A 20,401-nucleotide genomic window follows, 5' to 3' on the forward strand; every position below is an offset into this window, starting at 1 on the left:
CTAACAGTTGAGCGTGGAATATTTAGTAGCCAGGAAATGTCACGGATGGACTTATTGCCCAGGTGGCCACCTATCACGGGACCACGCTTGATTGAATGCTATGTGATAGGGTGACAATAAACAACTGGGAAACAGCTACAGAGCGTTGTCACCCTATAACAGGAAGTGCCTGAACAAGGACCTTAATGGCAGAATAACAAGTAATATTTTTATAAAAGCTGAAGATTACCCCAGCTACTCCCTGGGACACTAAGCTTCTATAGGAAGTAGACAGGTCCTCGCTGCTCAGGATATCCATGCCTTGGGTAATTATATATGATTGTTCCTCAGCAAGTTTAATGAACAAAGCACTCCTGACATTTCATAGGTGTCCCACAATCCCATGTTCCTTGTGTTCTAGTAATAGATCATCTGACTGTGTGCTATAGGCAATGCAGGGGTCCAAATCAAACACATCGTGCACAGCAACCGGTCAGATCCCAAGTGCCATTTACACAAAGCAGACTAGATGAAAGCTCGATGTATGGGACTGAACCCCCTCTTCTACATTTGTTTCCTCTCGTAGGTGATCAGTACAACGTCACAGGAAGACCTCACACAAGATGTGCCCCTGCTTTATCCATGGAGACATCACATGGCTGGGATGCAGAGGTTTAAGAGAGCCTGGGTGATCCCTACTATCTCGGTGTCAGAGAATGCAAAGAATATCCCATCACAGGTGGTACAGGTACGAAGTGTATAGGTGAGCTGTTCGGGAGGAACCGTATTAACTGGGGTCTGGTGCTACACTAAAGACTAGACTTTCTCAACCTTCTTACCTACAGTCAGTGGAAGAATGGCCTTACATTGACTGCATTGGTAGTCAGTGGGAAAATGCCCCTTCCTTTATTACATTGGGAGTCAGTGGGAAGAATGCCCTTTACATTGGTTACATTGGGAGTCAGTGGGAAGAATGCCCCTTCCTTTATTACATTGGGAGTCAGTGGGAAGAATGCCCTTTACATTGGTTACATTGGGAGTCAGTGGGAAGAATGCCCTTTTACATTGGTTACATTGGGAGTTAATGGGAAGAATATCCCTTACGTTGATTACATTGGGAGTCAGTGGGAAGAATGTCCCCTATATTGAGGATCAGTAGAAAGAATGCCACTTTCATCGGTTAAGTTGGGGGTCAGTGGGAAGAATGCCCCTTTCATTGGTTAGGTTGGGGATCAGTAGGAAGAATGCTCCTCTCATTTGTTAGTTTGGGAGTCAGTGGGAAGAATGCCCCTGTCATTGGTTAGATTGGAGGTCAGTAGAAAGAATGCCCCTTACATTGGTTAGGTTAGGGGTCAGTGGGAAGAATGTCCCTTTCATTGGTTAATTTGGGGGTCAGTGTGAATAATGCCCCTCTAACTGGTTAGATTGGAGGTCAGTGGGAAGAATGCCCCTTACATTGGTTAGCTTGGGGGTCAGTGGGAAGAATGCCCCTCTCATTGGTTAGGTTGGGGTTCAGTGGGAAGAATGCCCCTCTCATTGGTTAGGTTGGGGTTCAGTGGGAAGAATGCCCCTCTCATCGGTGAGGTTGGGAGTCAGTGGGAAGAATGCCCCTCTCATCGGTGAGGTTGGGAGTCAGTGGGAAGAATGCTCCTTACATTGGTTAGGTTGGGGGTCAGTGGGAAGAATGCCCCTTTCATTGGTTAGGTTGGGGGTCAGTGGGAAGAATGCCCCTCTCATTGGTTAGGTTGGGGCTCAGTGGGAAGAATGCCTCTCTCATCGGTGAGGTTGGGAGTCAGTGGGAAGAATGCTCCTTTAATTGGTTAGGTTGGGGGTCAGTGGGAAGAATGCCCCTCTCATTGGTTAGGTTGGGGGTCATTGGGAAGAATGCCCCTCTCATTGGTTAGGTTGGGGCTCAGTGGGAAGAATGCCCCTTTCAGTGGTTAGGTTGGGGGTCAGTGGGAAGAATGCTCCTTTCAGTGGTTAGGTTGGGGCTCAGTGGGAAGAATGCCCCTTTCAATGGTTGGGTTGGGGGTCAGTGGGAAGATTGCCCCTTTCAATGGTTAGGTTTGGGGTCAGTGAGAAGAATGCCCCTCTCATTGGTTAGGTTGGGGGTCAGTGGGAAGAATGCCCCTTTCAGTGGTTAGGTTGGGGCTCAGTGGGAAGAATGCCCCTTTGATCGGTTAGGTTGTGGGTCAGTGGGAAGAATGCCCCTTTCAGTGGTTAGGTTGGGGCTCAGTGGGAAGAATGCCCCTCTCATTGGTTAGGTTGGAGGTCAGTGGGAATAATGCCCCTCTCATTGGTTAGGTTGGGGGTCAGTGGGAATAATGCCCCTCTCATTGGTTAGGTTGGGGGTCAGTGGGAAGAATACTCCTCTCATTGGTTAGGTTGGGGGTCAGTGGGAATAATGCCCCTCTCATTGGTTAGGTTGGGGTTCAGTGGGAAGAATGCCCCTCTCATCGGTGAGGTTGGGAGTCAGTGGGAAGAATGCTCCTTTCATTGGTTAGGTTGGGGGTCAGTGGGAAGAATGCCCCTCTCATTGGTTAGGTTGGGGGTCATTGGGAAGAATGCCCCTCTCATCGGTGAGGTTGGGAGTCAGTGGGAAGAATGCTCCTTACATTGGTTAGGTTGGGGGTCAGTGGGAAGAATGCCCCTTTCATTGGTTAGGTTGGGGGTCAGTGGGAAGAATGCCCCTCTCATTGGTTAGGTTGGGGCTCAGTGGGAAGAATGCCTCTCTCATCGGTGAGGTTGGGAGTCAGTGGGAAGAATGCTCCTTTCATTGGTTAGGTTGGGGGTCAGTGGGAAGAATGCCCCTCTCATTGGTTAGGTTGGGGGTCATTGGGAAGAATGCCCCTCTCATTGGTTAGGTTGGGGGTCAGTGGGAAGAATGCCCCTTTCAGTGGTTAGGTTGGGGGTCAGTGGGAAGAATGCTCCTTTCAGTGGTTAGGTTTGGGCTCAGTGGGAAGAATGCCCCTCTCATTGTTGAGGTTGGGGGTCAGTGGGAAGAATGCTCCTTTCATTGGTTAGGTTGGGGCTCAGTGGGAGGAATGCCCCTTTCAGTGGTTAGGTTGGGGGTCAGTGGGAAGAATGCTCCTTTCAGTGGTTAGGTTGGGGCTCAGTGAGAAGAATGCCCCTTTCAATGGTTGGGTTGGGGGTCAGTGGGAAGATTGCCCCTTTCAATGGTTAGGTTTGGGGTCAGTGAGAAGAATGCCCCTCTCATTGGTTAGGTTGGGGGTCAGTGGGAAGAATGCCCCTTTCAGTGGTTAGGTTGGGGCTCAGTGGGAAGAATGCCCCTTTGATCGGTTAGGTTGTGGGTCAGTGGGAAGAATGCCCCTCTCATTGGTTAGGTTGGAGGTCAGTGGGAATAATGCCCCTCTCATTGGTTAGGTTGGGGGTCAGTGGGAAGAATACCCCTCTCATTGGTTAGGTTGGGGGTCAGTGGGAATAATGCCCCTCTCATTGGTTAGGTTGGGGGTCAGTGGGAATAATGCCCCTCTCATTGGTTAGGTTGGGGGTCAGTGGGAGGGTGCCCTGGTTACAGTTATAAAGATCATTGGTGTCATTGATTATCTACCAGTCACAAGGCTGGCTGAACAGAAATGAAAACTCCTCAGTCTGTTGCTGCTCCTCTGTTGTCCAATCACAGGCTGGGAATAAAAATTTCTTCTTTAGGTATAAATGATACAATATGATTGTCTTCTTCCTTCTTTTTTCAGATAAAGTCAGACAAGCAATATTTAGGAAGTGTCATCTACAGCATCAAGGGGCCGGGAGTGGATGAGGAGCCCAAAGGAATCTTTAATATCAATAAAACGACTGGAATTGTGTATCTGAATGCAGTGCTGGACCGTGAGAAGATAGAGCGCTTCAAGGTACGAAATATATTTCCAGTGTGTCAGTTCTTGCAGTGCGTCAGTTCTTGCAGTATGTTGGTTATTGCAGTGTGTCAGTCTTTGCAGTGTGTCAGTTCTTACAGTGTGTCAGTTCTTGCAGTGTGTCAGTCTTTGCAGTGTGTCAGTTCTTACAATGTGTCAGTTCTTGCAGTGTATCAGTTCTTGCAGTGTGTCAGTTCTTGCAGTGTGTCAGTTCTTGCAGTGTGTCAGTTCTTACAATGTGTCAGTTCTTGCAGTGTGTCAGTTCTTACAATGTGTCAGTTCTTGCAGTGTATCAGTTCTTGCAGTGTGTCAGTTCTTGCAGTGTGTCAGTTCTTACAATGTGTCAGTTCTTGCAGTGTGTCAGTCATTGCAGTATGTCGGTTATTGCAGTGCGTCAGTTATTACAATGTGTCAGTTCTTGCAGTGTGTCAGTTATTGCAGTACGTCAGTTATTACAATGTGTCAGTTCTTACAATGTGTCAGTTATTGCAGTGTGTCAGTTATTGCAGTGTGTCAGTTATTGCAGTGTGTCAGTTCTTACAATGTGTCAGTTCTTGCAGTGTGTCAGTTCTTACAATGTGTCAGTTATTGCAGTGTGTCAGTTATTGCTTGTACAGTACAAAGGCTGAAGGAAAGCAGTTATCCTTAGCAGCCAAATACTTTTCAGTTGTCAGTTTTCTAGTACAGCAATGGAAGCTGATGACAGATTGGTTTCTAGGTGGCTGATTCTACTCTATTCTATTCTATTCCGTTGCAGCTGAATGGCCAGTTGTCATTCGTCCTCTCATTGCTCATTGGCCAGTCTCCGGAATCCAGAGGTCTCCTGCAAAGATAATCCATTCAGACCATACAGACATTATTACCCCCGATTTGTAAATCTTCCTGTCTTTCCTCCCCAGCTTCGTGCGTTTGCGTTGGACAGCGATGGCGCTCCCCTCGAAGACCCTACAGATTTAGAGATTGTTGTCCTGGACCAAAACGACAACCGTCCGGTCTTTTCTCAGGTGATATTCAAAGGATTCATCCTGGAGAATGCAATTCCTGGTAAGTTAGGATTAGAGCGCATGGCTGGACAGAATTATTTAAAAAATGCAATGCGTGCGCATTTACCTGCAAGTTTTGTCTCTTTAACCCTCCCAGCCCTGGCGGCAGACTTAGTCACATGACCAGTTTGGATAAAAAAACAAATTATTTAAAAAACATTAGGAACTCATAGGGGTGCAATTGTATTTTTCTCTCTGAAGGGCAGACAGTATTTGGATCGCTCTTCAGAGAGCATTTGACAGGTTGTGAGCAGACATATTGCCGCTTCACTGCCTGCTTTAAAGTGATATTAAACCTTCGCTTTTTTGTTGTACTTCCATGTCCGTCCCTGCCGGCACTCCGGGCCCCTCCTCTTTGGTGGGTACTCCCACGTAAAGCCGCTTTCCATGGGGGCACCTGTGCGGGCTCGCTCCTGAGCCGCACCGTCCGCTTCCATTGACACAAAGCAAATGGGGTGCCCCCTGATCCTGAGTCACAGGATTTGATTGACAGCAGTGGGAGCCAATGGTATCTCCCGCTGCTATTAGTCTGCCCAATGAGGAGGGAGACAGTAGCTGGAATCACTGCTCTCGTGCACATCGTTGGATCAGATCGGGCTCATGTAAGGAATAGGGGGGCTGGAACCACTACTCTCACTGGATCGGATCGGGCTCATGTAAGAAATAGGGGGGCTGGAACCACTACTCTCACTGGATCGGATCGGGCTCATGTAAGGAATAGGGGGGCTGGAACCACTACTCTCACTGGATCGGATCGGGCTCATGTAAGAAATAGGGGGGCTGGAACCACTACTCTCACTGGATCGGATCGGGCTCAGGTAAGAAATAGGGGGGCTGGAACCACTACTCTTGCTGGATCGGATCGGGCTCAGGTAAGAAATAGGGGGGCTGGAACCACTACTCTCACTGGATCGGATCGGGCTCAGGTAAGAAATAGGGGGGCTGGAACCACTACTCTCGCTGGATCGGGCTCATGTAAGAAATAGGGGGGCTGGAACCACTACTCTCACTGGATTGGATCGGGCTCAGGTAAGAATTAGGGGGGCTGGAACCACTACTCTCACTGGATTGGATCGGGCTCATTTAAGAAATAGGGGGGCTGGAACCACTACTCTCACTGGATTGGATCGGGCTCAGGTAAGAAATAGGGGGGCTGGAACCACTACTCTCACTGGATTGGATCGGGCTCATGTAAGATATAGGGGGGCTGGAACCACTACTCTCGCTGGATCGGGCTCATGTAAGAAATAGGGGGGCTGGAACCACTACTCTCGCTGGATCGGGCTCAGGTAAGAAATAGGGGGACTGGGGGGGGGCTGCAGCCCTGAAGGTTTTTCACCTTAATGCATAGAATGCATTAAGATGGAAACCCTTAAGGCTTTTGAACCGCTTTACCCCGCAGTAATGCGCTGCGACCACATGTGTTGCTCGCGGTGGCGGGGTGCTTGCAGAACGGTGCCATTCACTTGAATGGGTCTTGTTCGATGAGGGTATCATTTCTGCCAAGGTTGTGAAGCATCGCATTGCGTCCGAGGCATTTTAGCAAAAATATTTGATTTGTGTTGGGGGGGGCGGCCCTGTTAGTAGCCCTGGATATGTGTAGAAGGACGCATAGGCCAACACGGAGGGGTGTTTAGAAGCAGTAAAATAATTAAACGCCCTTAAAAGTGGCGTTATCGCTGCTCAGTATGAATGTAACTATCACTCTCTGACCAGTCAGTGACAAGGATTCACAATGCCAGGACCATGGAAAGCCAGCGTGCCATAGGATGGGACCATGGCTACTGACCAAAAGATTCTCTGGTGAATGTCTCCATCTAGCGGTCACATTCACCCACTTCAGTGTATATGTAATATAGACCAATTAGAATCATGCTGGAACCCTGGTAAGCCGTCTTTGTGGAATGGATCCTTCTCAATGCGCTCCATTCAAAATATATTTCACTTTGTGCCGGAGTGTTCCTTTAGGATGTGACGTGGGGGGTGTTCAGCTCCGTGGTAGATGCGTTTTCAAGAGAGTTCACGCTAGTCAGGAACTAGATTTCAGGGCTTGGTCCACTTTTATTAAAAGGAAAGGCAAAAACAAACGTCCAACATAAGGTTTCCCACGCAGGGGTTCCTCTCCGGTAACATATATACAATCCAAATGAAAATACTAACCCACCTGGCTACTCTCCAGCAGAACTGCTGCTATAGATACTGGTCCTCCTGACCACCAGATCTTCCAGGCACACAGCTTAGAGCTTCTCAGATGCACGCAGCTCCTCTGGCCATTACCTGGGACACGCGCAGCTCCTCTGGCCATTACCTCGGGGACACGCAGCTCCTCTGGCCATTACCTCAGGGACACGCGCAGCTCCTCTGGCCATTACCTCAGGGACACGCGCAGCTCCTCTGGCCATTACCTCAGGGACACTCGCAGCTCCTCTGGCCATTACCTTGGGGACTCGCAGCTCCTCTGCCCATTACCTCGGGGACTCGCAGCTCCTCTGGCCATTACCTCGGGGACACGCAGCTCCTCTGGCCATTACCTCGGGGACACGTGCAGCTCCTCTGGCCATTACCTCGGGGACACGCGCAGCTCCTCTGGCCATTACCTCGGGGACACGCGCAGCTCCTCTGGCCATTACCTCAGGGACACGCGCAGCTCCTCTGGCCATTACCTCAGGGACACGCGCAGCTCCTCTGGCCATTACCTCAGGGACACGCGCAGCTCCTCTGGCCATTACCTCAGGGACACGAGCAGCTCCTCTGGCCATTACCTCAGGGACACACGCAGCTCCTCTGGCCATTACCTGGGACACACGCAGCTCCTCTGGCCATTACCTGGGACACACGCAGCTCCTCTGGCCATTACCTCCGACACACGCAGCTCCTCTGGCCATTACCTCGGGGACTCGCAGCTCCTCTGGCCATTACCTTGGGGACTCGCAGCTCCTCTGGCCATTACCTCCGGGACTCGCAGCTCCTCTGGCCATTACCTCGGGGACACGCAGCTCCTCTGGCCATTACCTCGGGGACACGCAGCTCCTCTGGCCATTACCTCGGGGACACGCAGCTCCTCTGGCCATTACCTCGGGGACACGCAGCTCCTCTGGCCATTATCTGGGACACACACAGCTCCTCTGGCCATTACCTCCGACACACGCAGCTCCTCTGACCATTACCTCCGACACACGCAGCTCCTCTGGCCATTACCTGGGACACACGCAGCTCCTCTGGCCATTGCCTCCGACACACGCAGCTCCTCTGGCCATTGCCTCCGACACACACAGCTCCTCTGGCCATTACCTCCGACACACGCAGCTCCTCTGGCCATTGCCTCCGACACACGCAGCTCCTCTGGCCATTGCCTCGGACACACGCAGCTCCTCTGGCCATTACCTCGGACACACGCAGCTCCTCTGGCCATTACCTCAGACACACGCAGCTCCTCTGGCCATTACCTGGGACACACACGCAGCTCCTCTGGCCATTACCTCAGACACACGCAGCTCCTCTGGCCATTACCTGGGACACACACGCAGCTCCTCTGACCATTACCTCAGACACACACAGCTCCTCTGGCCATTACCTCGGACACACACACAGCTCCTCTGGCCATTACCTCGGACACACACACAGCTCCTCTGGCCATTACCTCGGACACACACACAGCTCCTCTGGCCATTACCTGGGACACACGCAGCTCCTCTGGCCATTACCTGGGACACACGCAGCTCCTCTGGCCATTACCTGGGACACACGCAGCTCCTCTGGCCATTACCTCCGACACACGCAGCTCCTCTGGCCATTACCTCCGACACACGCAGCTCCTCTGGCCATTACCTGGGACACACACAGCTCCTCTGGCCATTACCTGGGACACACACAGCTCCTCTGGCCATTACCTGGGACACACACAGCTCCTCTGGCCATTACCTGGGACACACGCAGCTCCTCTGGCCATTACCTCGGACACACGCAGCTCCTCTGGCCATTACCTCGGACACACGCAGCTCCTCTGGACATTAACTCTCTTACAGACATTCATACTCCGGCTACACCCTGCAGCCTCTCTGACTCCCATAGGAGGCCTTCTGTCTCTCTTGGGTGGAGCTGTGAGGTATTCCTAAACCTCCATTATAAGGGCTGGGTGCACCTGGGCCACACACCCTGCTGTTCCTCCACAAAGCCCGGACATTGGGTTGGAGATTCTGTCCCACCCAAGGCACTATGGAATCTCCAAACTAGAGAGCCCCATCCATGACTTCCGAAACCTGTAGAAAGCTGCAAAATCAGTTTTCTCCATTTAGAACCTCTGCTCCCTAGTCCTGCACTCAGCAAAGGTGCAAACCCCGTGTCCTTTTGATGACCAATTTCACCGTGACAGAGTCTCCTCCTGTCACAGATAACCACCCCTGACCATTTTGCTCTCCGTGTTCTTCAGGCACCCTGGTGATGAAGGTAATAGCCACTGACGCCGATGACCCACAGACAGACAACGCGCACCTCAAGTACTCCATCATTCAGCAGGAGAGTCCCGAAATGTTCAGCATCCACCAGGATACCGGCGAGATCAGGACCGTTCAAGTGGGACTGGACCGAGAGGTAAAAAAAAAAAAAAAAAAATATATATATATTACAGTCGTGGCCAAAAATCTTCGCCCCCCATTTCTGTTGGATAACACACCACTTCGCTCAGAAAACTGCTGCAATTACAAATGTTTTGGCATTATCGTGTTTATTTCCTTTGTATTGGTGACACAAAAAAGCGGAGAAACAAAAAGCGGGATCCTCCTTTAGGCCCATCCAGGTCGGGGAAGCGATTATGTCGCTTTAGAGCGTTTCTAGCTGTAGGAACATCAGGTTGATGCACTTTGCTCCGTACTCTCTATGGAATATGTTGGGTTGATGCACTTTGCTCCGTACTCTCTATGGAATGCGTTGGGTTGATGCACAGTGCTGCGTACTCTTTATGGAATAGGGTGGGTTGATGCACATTGCTCTGTACTCTCTATGGAATATGTTGGGTTGATGCACTTTGCTCCGTACTCTCTATGGAATATGTTGGGTTGATGCACTTTGCTCCGTACTCTCTATGGAATATGTTGGGTTGATGCACATTGCTCCGTACTCTCTATGGAATATGTTGGGTTGATGCACATTGCTCTGTACTCTTTATGGAATATGTTGGGTTGATGCACTTTGCTCCGTACTCTCTATGGAATATGTTGGGTTGATGCACAGTGCTTCGTACTCTCTATGGAATATGTTGGGTTGATGCATATTGCTCCATACTCTCTATGGAATATGTTGGGTTGATGCACATTGATCCGTACTCTCTATGGAATACGTTGGGTTGATGCACATTGCTCCGTACTCTCTATGGAATATGTTGGGTTGATGCACTTTGCTCCGTACTCTTTATGGAATATGGTGGGTTGATGCACATTGCCCCGTACTCTCTATGGAATATGTTGGGTTGATGCACATTGCTCCGTACTCTTTATGGAATATGTTGGGTTGATGCACATTGCTCCGTACTCTTTATGGAATATGTTGGGTTGATGCACATTGCTCCGTACTCTTTATGGAATATGTTGGGTTGATGCACATTGCTCCGTACTCTTTATGGAATATGTTGGGTTGATGCACATTGCTCCGTACTCTCTATGGAATATGTTGGGTTGATGCACATTGCTCCGTACTCTTTATGGAATATGTTGGGTTGATGCACATTGCTCCGTACTCTTTATGGAATATGTTGGGTTGATGCACATTGCTCCGTACTCTCTATGGAATATGTTGGGTTGATGCACTTTGCTTCGTACTCTCTATGGAATACGTTGGGTTGATGCACATTGCTCCGTACTCTTTATGGAATATGTTGGGTTGATGCACTTTGCTCCGTACTCTCTATGGAATATGTTGGGTTGATGCACATTGCTCCGTACTCTCTATGGAATATGTTGGGTTGATGCACTTTGCTCCCTACTCTCTATGGAATATGTTGGCTTGATGCACATTGCTCCGTACTCTCTATGGAATATGTTGGGTTGATGCACTTTGCTCCCTACTCTCTATGGAATATGTTGGCTTGATGCACATTGCTCCGTACTCTCTATGGAATATGTTGGGTTGATGCACTTTGCTCCCTACTCTCTATGGAATATGTTGGGTTGATGCACTTTGCTCCCTACTCTCTATGGAATATGTTGGGTTGATGCACTTTGCTCCGTACTCTCTATGGAATATGTTGGGTTGATGCACATTGCTCCGTACTCTCTATGGAATATGTTGGGTTGATGCACTTTGCTCCGTACTCTCTATGGAATATGTTGGGTTGATGCACATTGCTCCGTACTCTCTATGGAATATGTTGGCGCTATAGAAGTGAATTCCTCTCTTTGTCTCTCCAGTCGGTGGGGTCATACAACCTTACTGTCCAAGTGGCCGATATGATGGGGGAAGGGCTCGCCAACACCGCCAGAGTCGTCATTTCTATAGGAGACCTCAACGACAACGCTCCGGAGTTCACGCATAGTGAGGTAAGGTGGGCGGCTCCTCGGGCTCATCACATATGGGTCCGGGGAGCGCGGATATAGTGAATGCGGGGTCCGGGGAGAGCGGATATAGTGAATGCGGGGTCCGGGGAGAGGGGATATAGTAAATGCGGGGTCCGGGGAGAGCGGATATAGTGAATGCGGGGTCCGGGGAGAGCGGATATAGTGAGTGCGGGGTCCGGGGAGAGCGGATATAGTGAATGCGGGGTCCGGGGAGAGCGGATATAGTGAATGCGGGGTCCGGGGAGAGCGGATATAGTGAATGCGGGGTCCGGGGAGAGCGGATATAGTGAATGCGGGGTCCGGGGAGAGCGGATATAGGGAATGCGGGGTCCGGGGAGAGTGGATATAGGGAATGCGGGGTCCGTGGAGAGTGGATACGGTGAATGCGGGGTCCGGGGAGAGCGGATATAGTGAATGCGGGGTCCGGGGAGAGCGGATACGGTGAACGCGGTGTTCGAGGAGAGAGGATACGGTGAACGCGGGGTCCGGGGAGAGCGGATATAGTGAATGGCCGGGGAGAGCGGATACGGTGAATGTGGAGTCCGGGGAGAGCGGATACGGTGAATGCGGGGTCCTGGGAGAGCGGATACGGTGAATGCGGGGTCCGGGGAGAGCGGATACAGTGAATGCTAGGTCCGGGGTTTATTAACACTTTAAAGTGCAGCAGGCCTGCCTTTCCTGGAGGTTGCCATTCATGATCTCTGCTTTAGAAAATGCTACGTGCTTGGCTGTCATGCTGATCCAGTGGCTTCAGTAGTTTGTAAGGCACTGACTGGAGCAGGGGGTGCAAATCAAGACTTCCCAGTCTGTATACTTCTTCCTGGTCAGTATAGACGGTCATGGCAGAGACATATGTACAGCAGGGAAGTCTCTGTATATTGGCAGTTTTCTTGTCTCTCCATTCCTTTGGATCTCCTTTGTTCTTGCAGTTTCTCCTGGAGGTTCCGGAACAGACCAGCGGTGTGGATATCGGCAGAGTGAGCGTAACAGACCGAGACCTCCGCGGCTCCCCCAACTGGCTGGTGCAGTACTCAATCACTGCCGGGGACCCCCAGGGTGCCTTCTCGATTCTTACAGACCCCCAGACCAACGAGGGGATCCTGTCTGTGGTCAAGGTAATGGCAGTTTCCAAACTGACACTGGGCCGTAAATGGGGGTCAGTTTCCGTTGTCACTATGGGGGGGGTTATGTACTAAAACTGGAGGGTGCAAAATCTGGAGCAGCTCTGCCTAGAAGCCAATCAGCTTCCAGGTTTTATTGCCAAAGCGTAAATCCCCGGTCACACTGGGTGCGACTTGGCATGCGATTTGCATGCCATGCGACTTGCAAATCACATGCCAAGTCGCACCCTATTGTCTGCAATAACAGCGGTCCTATCGGTGGACTTGGCCGGCGCCACGCCCATTTCTAAATAGTACATGCGCTACTTTTGTTGCGATTTGCATAGACCTCTGTGTCAGCCCCCAGGGAAGTTGCATGGTCATTTAGACTATGCGATTTTCCCGCAGTTCCTGCACCCACAAACGCGCTGGATTTTTACATGTGTGGGGTTGCCATTCAGCATGACCCCCCCCCCCCCCTTTACACAGATTCAAAATGTTATACCCGTACAGACATCCTCCTCACACGTAACATCCATGGAGACATGTAGAGGCGGCTGAATTCTGGACTCCACGAGCAATCTAAAATTTAATGCAGTACTTAAAAATAAACAGTAGAGGGCGCCACTTTGCTGCGTCTATACAGGTTGTGGTTTCATTATGCAGCATAAAAATGACATTATTAAAGGCTAACTCCGCCCAAAAAAACTAATAAATGCAGATATTGTTGCAGGAAAAATATTGACATTTTAATATTTTTTTTGCATAGGCACCTGCAAAGCATTGTACATGTGGTCATTGGATCGGGGGTGCAATGCCAGGCTCCTGCAGGGTCATGTCTGCGTTGAGGTCGGGGCTTTCAGTTGGAGAGCTGGAGGAAGTGCCAACGAGCTGCAGTGCCCCGCCCAGCCATGGTGATTTCAAAAGTGACAGCTGCTGCAGGGGGGGAGGGGGTTGGTTTGCGTTTAGGGGGTGGGGCAGTCCGCTCAGAGCCACTGACACTACCTCCTGTAAAGTGAAACCTAGGGCAGTGGTCTCCAAACTGTGGCCGGGGGCCGGATGTGACCCTTTGCTTGCCTTTATCTGGTCCTGGGGACACGTTTCCTCCCACTAATACAAGACACTATTCCTCCCACTGACACCAATGATGGGGCACTATTCCTCCCACTGACACCAGTGATGGGGCACTATTCCTCCCACTGACACCAATGATGGGGCACTATTCCTCCCACTGACACCAATGATGGGGCACTATTCCTCCCACTGACACCAAAGATGGGGCACTGTTCCTCCCACTGACACCAATGATGGGGCACTATTCCTCCCACTGATACCAAAAATAGGACACTATTCCTTCCATTGACAGCAATCCTGGTGCACTATTCCTGCTACCGACACCAATGATGGGGCACTATTCCTGCCACCGACACCAATGATGGGGCACTATTTCCCCCCAGTGACACCAACAATAGGACACTATTCCTCAAACTGACACCAACGATGGGGCACTATTCCTCTCACTTTCACCAATGAAGGGGCACTATTTCCTCCCAGTGACACCAACGATGGGGCACTATTTCCTCCCAGTGACACCAACGATGGGGCACTATTCCTGCCACCGACACCAATGATGGGGCACTATTTCCCCCCAGTGACACCAACAATAGGACACTATTCCTCAAACTGACACCAACGATGGGGCACTATTCCTCTCACTTTCACCAATGAAGGGGCACTATTTCCTCCCAGTGACACCAACGATGGGGCACTATTGCTCCCAATGACACTACTGAGCACTATTCCTCCCTTTAATACCAAAGATGCGTTGTTTACTCCCACTGGTGCTAGGAAAATTTCTACTCCCAATGGCCACATTCCAGCCCCCCCTAAAAGTCTGATGGACAGTAAAGTGGCCCTATGTTTAGAAAGTTTGGAGACCCCAGACCTAGGACATATTGACGTCAGCGCCATTCTCTGCTTCCTTGTACTGGGAGTGCAATGCCCGGAGACGTGAGTGGAATGGCACTAGATGTCATCCAACCTAGAAGAGGACCCGTGGTGGGCACTGAGCGGTGAGTCTGTGGGGTACAGCCCTGGATAGGGGGTGAGTATTGCAGCAGGAGCTCCATGTTCTCCAGATGTTCTCACATTGCATTCTAATATATTGCAGCTCAGTAACGTTCTTCTCTCTTGTGTTCTCCAGCCTCTAGATCACGAGGTGACAGCCATGTATAACCTGACCCTGTCCGTCCAGAACGACAAGCCGCTCCTCCCTTCGGTTCCCCGCACTCCCCGCTCGAAAGCGCGAGTCACTGTGATAGTGAAGAATTTAAATGAGCCCCCCGTCTTCCTGGAAAATCCCATGGTGGCAAGAGTGAAAGAGGGGAGCCCCCCGGGGAGTGACGTCGCGGTGTACATGGCGATAGATCCAGACAGCGGTCTGGCCCAGGACATCCGGTGAGACATTGTCCCGTATGCTGTGATGTTAGCTCTATAACTTCATTGTTTACACTCACCGGCCACTTTATGAGGTCCACCTTGCTAGTCCCGGGTTGGACCCCCTTTTGCCTTCATTCTTTGTGGCATAGATCCAACAAGGTGCTGGAAACGTTCCTCAGAGATTTTGCTCCATATTGATATGATAGTATCACGCAGTTGCTGCAGATTTGTTGGCTGTACATCCATGATGGGAATCTCCCGTTCCTCCACATCCCAAAGGGGCTCTATTGGATGGAGATCTGGTGACTGTGGAGGCCATTGGAGTCCAGTGACCTCATTATCATGTTTAAGAAACCAGTTGGAGATGATTTGAGCTTTGTGACATGGAGCATTATCCTGCTGGAAGGAGCCATCAGAAGATGGGGACACTGGAGTCATAGAGGGGTGGACATGGTCAGCAACAATACTCAGGTAGGCCGTGGGGATAAAACGATGCTCAATTGGTACTAAGGGGCCCAAAGTGTGCCAAGAAAATCTCCCCCATACCCTTACACCATCACCACCAGCCTGAACCGTGGATACAAGGCAGGATGGATCCACCACATCATGACACCACCACCACCAGCCTGAACTGTGGATACAAGGCAGGATGGATCCCCCACACCATGACACCACCACCACCAGCCTGAACCATTGATACAAGGCAGGATGGTTCCACCACACCATGACACCACCAGCCTGAACCGTTGATACAAGGCAGGATGGTTCCACCACACCATGACACCACCACCAAAAGCCTGAACCGTTGATACAAGGCAGGATGGATCCACCACACCATGACACCACCAGCCTGAACCGTTGATACAAGGCAGGATGGATCCACCACACCATGACACCACCACCACCAGCCTGAACCGTTGATACAAGGCAGGATGGATCCACCACACCATGACACCACCAGCCTGAACCGTTGATACAAGGCAGGATGGATCCACCACACCATGACACCACCAGCCTGAACCGTTGATACAAGGCAGGATGGATCCATGTTTTCATGTTGTTTACCCCAAATTCTGACCCTACCATCTGAATGTTTCAGCTGAAATCCAGACTCCTCAGACAAGGCAACATTTTCCAATTCTCTGTTGTCCCATTTTGATGATCCTGTGCGAATTTTAGCCTCCATTTCCCGTTCTGACAAGAGTGGCACCCGGTGTGGTCTTCTGCTGCTGTAGCCCATCTGCTTTAAGGTTGGACGTGTTGTGCATTCAGTGATGGTATTCTGCATACCTTGGGTGTAATGAGGGGTTATTAGAGTTACTGTTGCCTTTCTATCATCTCCAACCAGTCTGCCCATTCTCCTCTGACCTCTGACACCAACAAGGCATTTTTCTCCACACAACTGCCCCTCACTGGATATTTTCTCCTTTTCAGACCATTCTCTGTAAACCCTAGAGATGGTTGTGCAGGAAAATCCCAGGAGATCAGCGTTTTTGAAGCTCTCTATCTCATAGCACCGATAGGCAGCCAAAGGGCCACCTGAAGGAGCATGCATTGCTGGCTGACAACACGGCTAAAGGCTGAAGGTTCTGCATTCTGTGTATGAAGGTAAAAAACTTTCTGTGTACTGCAGCTCCCCCCTCAATACTTACCTGAGCCTCATCATGATCCAGGGATGTGCACAAGAGCCTCAGCTCTCCGGGGACTCTTCCTCCTCATTGGCTGAACCTATGGCTCCCACTGCTGTCAATCACAGCCAGTGAGCCAATAAAGAGGGTGGGGCCAAGCCAAGGCTCTGTATGAATGGACACAATGGACACACAGCGCAGTGGTTTGGGAGGGTGCTTGCTTGGGTGGGATCGTGAAGAATTTAAATGAGCCCTCACTGGAAGGAGGTCCTGATTCCTCTATATAGATCTTTATATCACTAGAGGGGTCACCGGCAGGAGGAAGGAGGTCCTGATTCCTCTATATAGATCCTATCACTAGAGGGGTCACCGGCAGGAGGAAGGAGGTCCTGATTCCTCTATATAGATCCTATCACTAGAGGGGTCACCGGCAGGAGGAAGGAGGTCCCAATTCCTCTATATAGATCCTATCACTAGAAGGGTCACCAGCAGGAGGAAGGAGGTCCTGATTCCTCTATATAGATCTTTATACCACTAGAGGGGTCACCGGCAGGAGGAAGGAGGTCCTGATTCCTCTATATAGATCTTTATATCACTAGAGGGGTCACCGGCAGGAGGAAGGAGGTCCTGATTCCTCTATATAGAGGGGTCACCGGCAGGAGGAAGGAGGTCCTGATTCCTCTATATAGATCCTATCACTAGAGGGGTCACCGGCAGGAGGAAGGAGGTCCCAATTCCTCTATATAGATCCTATCACTAGAAGGGTCACCAGCAGGAGGAAGGAGGTCCTGATTCCTCTATATAGATCTTTATACCACTAGAGGGGTCACCGGCAGGAGGAAGGAGGTCCTGATTCCTCTATATAGATCTTTATATCACTAGAGGGGTCACCGGCAGGAGGAAGGAGGTCCTGATTCCTCTATATAGATCTTTATATCACTAGAGGGGTCACCGGCAGGAGGAAGGAGGTCCCAATTCCTCTATATAGATCCTATCACTAGAAGGGTCACCAGCAGGAGGAAGTAGGTCCTGATTCCTCTATATAGATCTTTATACCACTAGAGGGGTCACCGGCAGGAGGAAGGAGGTCCTGATTCCTCTATATAGATCTTTATATCACTAGAGGGGTCACCGGCAGGAGGAAGGAGGTCCCAATTCCTCTATATAGATCTATCACTAGAAGGGTCACCAGCAGGAGGAAGGAGGTCCTGATTCCTCTATATAGATCCATCATTAGAGGGGTCACAGGCAGGAGGAAGGAGGTCCTGATCCCTCTATATAGATCTTTATATCACTAGAGGGGTCACCGGCAGGAGGAAGGAGGTCCCGATTCCTCTATATAGATCCTATCACTAGAGGGGTCACCGGCAGGAGGAAGGAGGTCCCGATTCCTCTATATAGATCTTTATATCACTAGAGGGGTCACCGGCAGGAGGAAGGAGGTCCTGATTCCTCTATATAGATCTTTATATCACTAGAGGGGTCACCGGCAGGAGGAAGGAGGTCCTGATTCCTCTATATAGATCCTATCACCAGAGGGGTCACCGGCAGGAGGAAGGAGGTCCTGATTCCTCTATATAGATCCTATCACCAGAGGGGTCACCGGCAGGAGGAAGGAGGTCCTGATTCCTCTATATAGATCTTATCACTAGATGGTCACCGGCAGGAGGAAGGAGGTCCTGATTCCTCTATATAGATCCTATCACTAGAGGGGTCACCGGCAGGAGGAAGGAGGTCCCGATTCCTCTATATAGATCTTTATATCACTAGAGGGGTCACCGGCAGGAGGAAGGAGGTCCTGATTCCTCTATATAGATCCTATCACTAGAGGGGTCATCGGCAGGAGGAAGGAGGTCCCGATTCCTCTATATAGATCCTATCACTAGAGGGGTCACCGGCAGGAGGAAGGAGGTCCCGATTCCTCTATATAGATCCTATCACTAGAGGGGTCACCGGCAGGAGGAAGGAGGTCCCGATTCCTCTATATAGATCTTTATATCACTAGAGGGGTCACCGGCAGGAGGAAGGAGGTCCTGATTCCTCTATATAGATTCTATCACTAGAGGAGTCACCGGCAGGAGGAAGGAGGTCCTGATTCCTCTATATAGATCTTTATATCACTAGAGGGGTCACCGGCAGGAGGAAGGAGGTCCTGATTCCTCTATATAGATCCTATCACTAGAGGGGTCCCCGGCAGGAGGAAGGAGGTCCTGATTCCTCTATATAGATCTTTATATCACTAGAGGGGTCACCGGCAGGAGGAAGGAGGTCCTAATTCCTCTATATAGATCTATCACTAGAGGGGTCACCGGCAGGAGGAAGGAGGTCCTGATTCCTCTATATAGATCCTTATATCACTAGAGGGGTCACCGGCAGGAGGAAGGAGGTCCTGATTCCTCTATATAGATCTATCACTAGAGGGGTCACCGGCAGGAGGAAGGAGGTCCCGATTCCTCTATATAGATCCTATCACTAGAGGGGTCACCGGCAGGAGGAAGGAGGTCCCGATTCCTCTATATAGATCTTTATATCACTGGAGGGGTCATTTTTTATGTGATTCTGTTGCTCAGTCTTTTTTTGGGGAGGAGTCTATCAGCACGGCACATCCTGACTCGGCAATATTTGCCCGCTCTTCCAAATCTGTCAGATTGCATGTCATCTCCTGCGCACAGCCCTCTTCAGATCCCCCCACAGATTTTCCATCGGGTTCAGGTCTGGGCTCTGGCTGGGCCATTCCAAAACTTTCCTCTTCTTCTGGTGGAGCCATCCCTTTGTGGATTTGGATGGATGCTTTGGGTCGTTGCCATGCTGGAAGATGAAGTTCCTCTTCATGCAGCTTTCTAGCAGAACTCTGAAGGTTTTGTGCCGATATTGACCGGTATTTGGAACTGTTCATAATTCCCTCTACCTTGACTAAGGCCCCAGTTCCAGTGGAAGAAAAACAGCCCCAAAGCATGATGCTGCCACCACCATGCTTCACGGTGGGTATGGTGTTCTTTTGGTGATGTGTAATGTTGTTTTTGCGCCAAACATGTCTTTTGGAATTATGGCCAAAAAGTCCAACCTTGGTTCCATCAGACCAGAACACATTTTCCCACATGATTTTGGGAGACTTCAGATGGGTTTTTGCCGAATGTAGCTGGGCTTGGATGTTTTTCTTTGTAAGGGAAGACTTCCATCTTGCCACTCTACCCCATAGACCAGACATATGAAGAATACGGGAGATTGGTGCCACATGGGCCACACAGCCAGGACTTGCCAGATATTCCTGCAGCTCCTTTCATGTTGCTGTAGGCCTCTTGGCCGCCTCCCAGACAGTTTTCTTCTCGTCTTTTCATCCATTTTGGAGGGACGTCCAGTTCTTGGTGATGTCACTGTTTGGTGATGTCACTGTTTGGTGATGTCACTGTTGGTGATGTCACTGTTGGTGGTGTCACTGTTGGTGGTGTCACTGTTGAACCATATTCTCTCCACTTGATGATGACTGTCTTCACCGTGTTCCATGGGATATCTAATGCCTTGGAAATTCTTTTGTACTCTTCTCCTGACTGATACCTTTTAACTATGAGATCCCTCTGATGCACGGGTGTCAAACTGGTGGCCCTCCAGCTGTTGCCAAACTACAAGTCCCATGAGGCATTGCAAGATGGACAGTTACAAGTATGACCCCCAAACGCAGAGGTATGATGGGACTTGTAGTTTCACAACAGCTGGAGGGCCGCCAGTTTGACACCCCTGCTGTAATGCTTTGGAAGCTCTCTGCGGACCATGGCTTTTGCTGTAGGATGCGAC

General features: G+C 50.4%; 1 protein-coding gene across 1 annotated transcript in view; it reads left to right on the forward strand.

Annotated features, from left to right (window-relative positions):
- The first annotated feature begins 548 nt into the window (after positions 1-548).
- The window catches only part of LOC149427345 (cadherin-15-like), a 39,838-nt gene continuing 19,985 nt past the window's right edge, over positions 549-20,401 (forward strand). The window contains exons 1-7 of the mRNA XM_089668103.1: positions 549-727; positions 3,693-3,848; positions 4,751-4,895; positions 9,324-9,484; positions 11,296-11,424; positions 12,372-12,557; positions 14,746-14,999. Of these exons, the coding sequence (XP_089524229.1) occupies positions 635-727; positions 3,693-3,848; positions 4,751-4,895; positions 9,324-9,484; positions 11,296-11,424; positions 12,372-12,557; positions 14,746-14,999 (1,124 nt within the window). The 5' untranslated portion in view covers positions 549-634. The remainder of the gene's footprint in view (positions 728-3,692; positions 3,849-4,750; positions 4,896-9,323; positions 9,485-11,295; positions 11,425-12,371; positions 12,558-14,745; positions 15,000-20,401) is intronic.

Source organism: Staurois parvus, unplaced genomic scaffold (assembly GCF_062004578.1).
Source record: "Staurois parvus isolate SC_StPar_1 unplaced genomic scaffold, SC_StPar_1.0 ptg003851l, whole genome shotgun sequence".
Classification (NCBI taxonomy): domain Eukaryota; kingdom Metazoa; phylum Chordata; class Amphibia; order Anura; family Ranidae; genus Staurois; species Staurois parvus.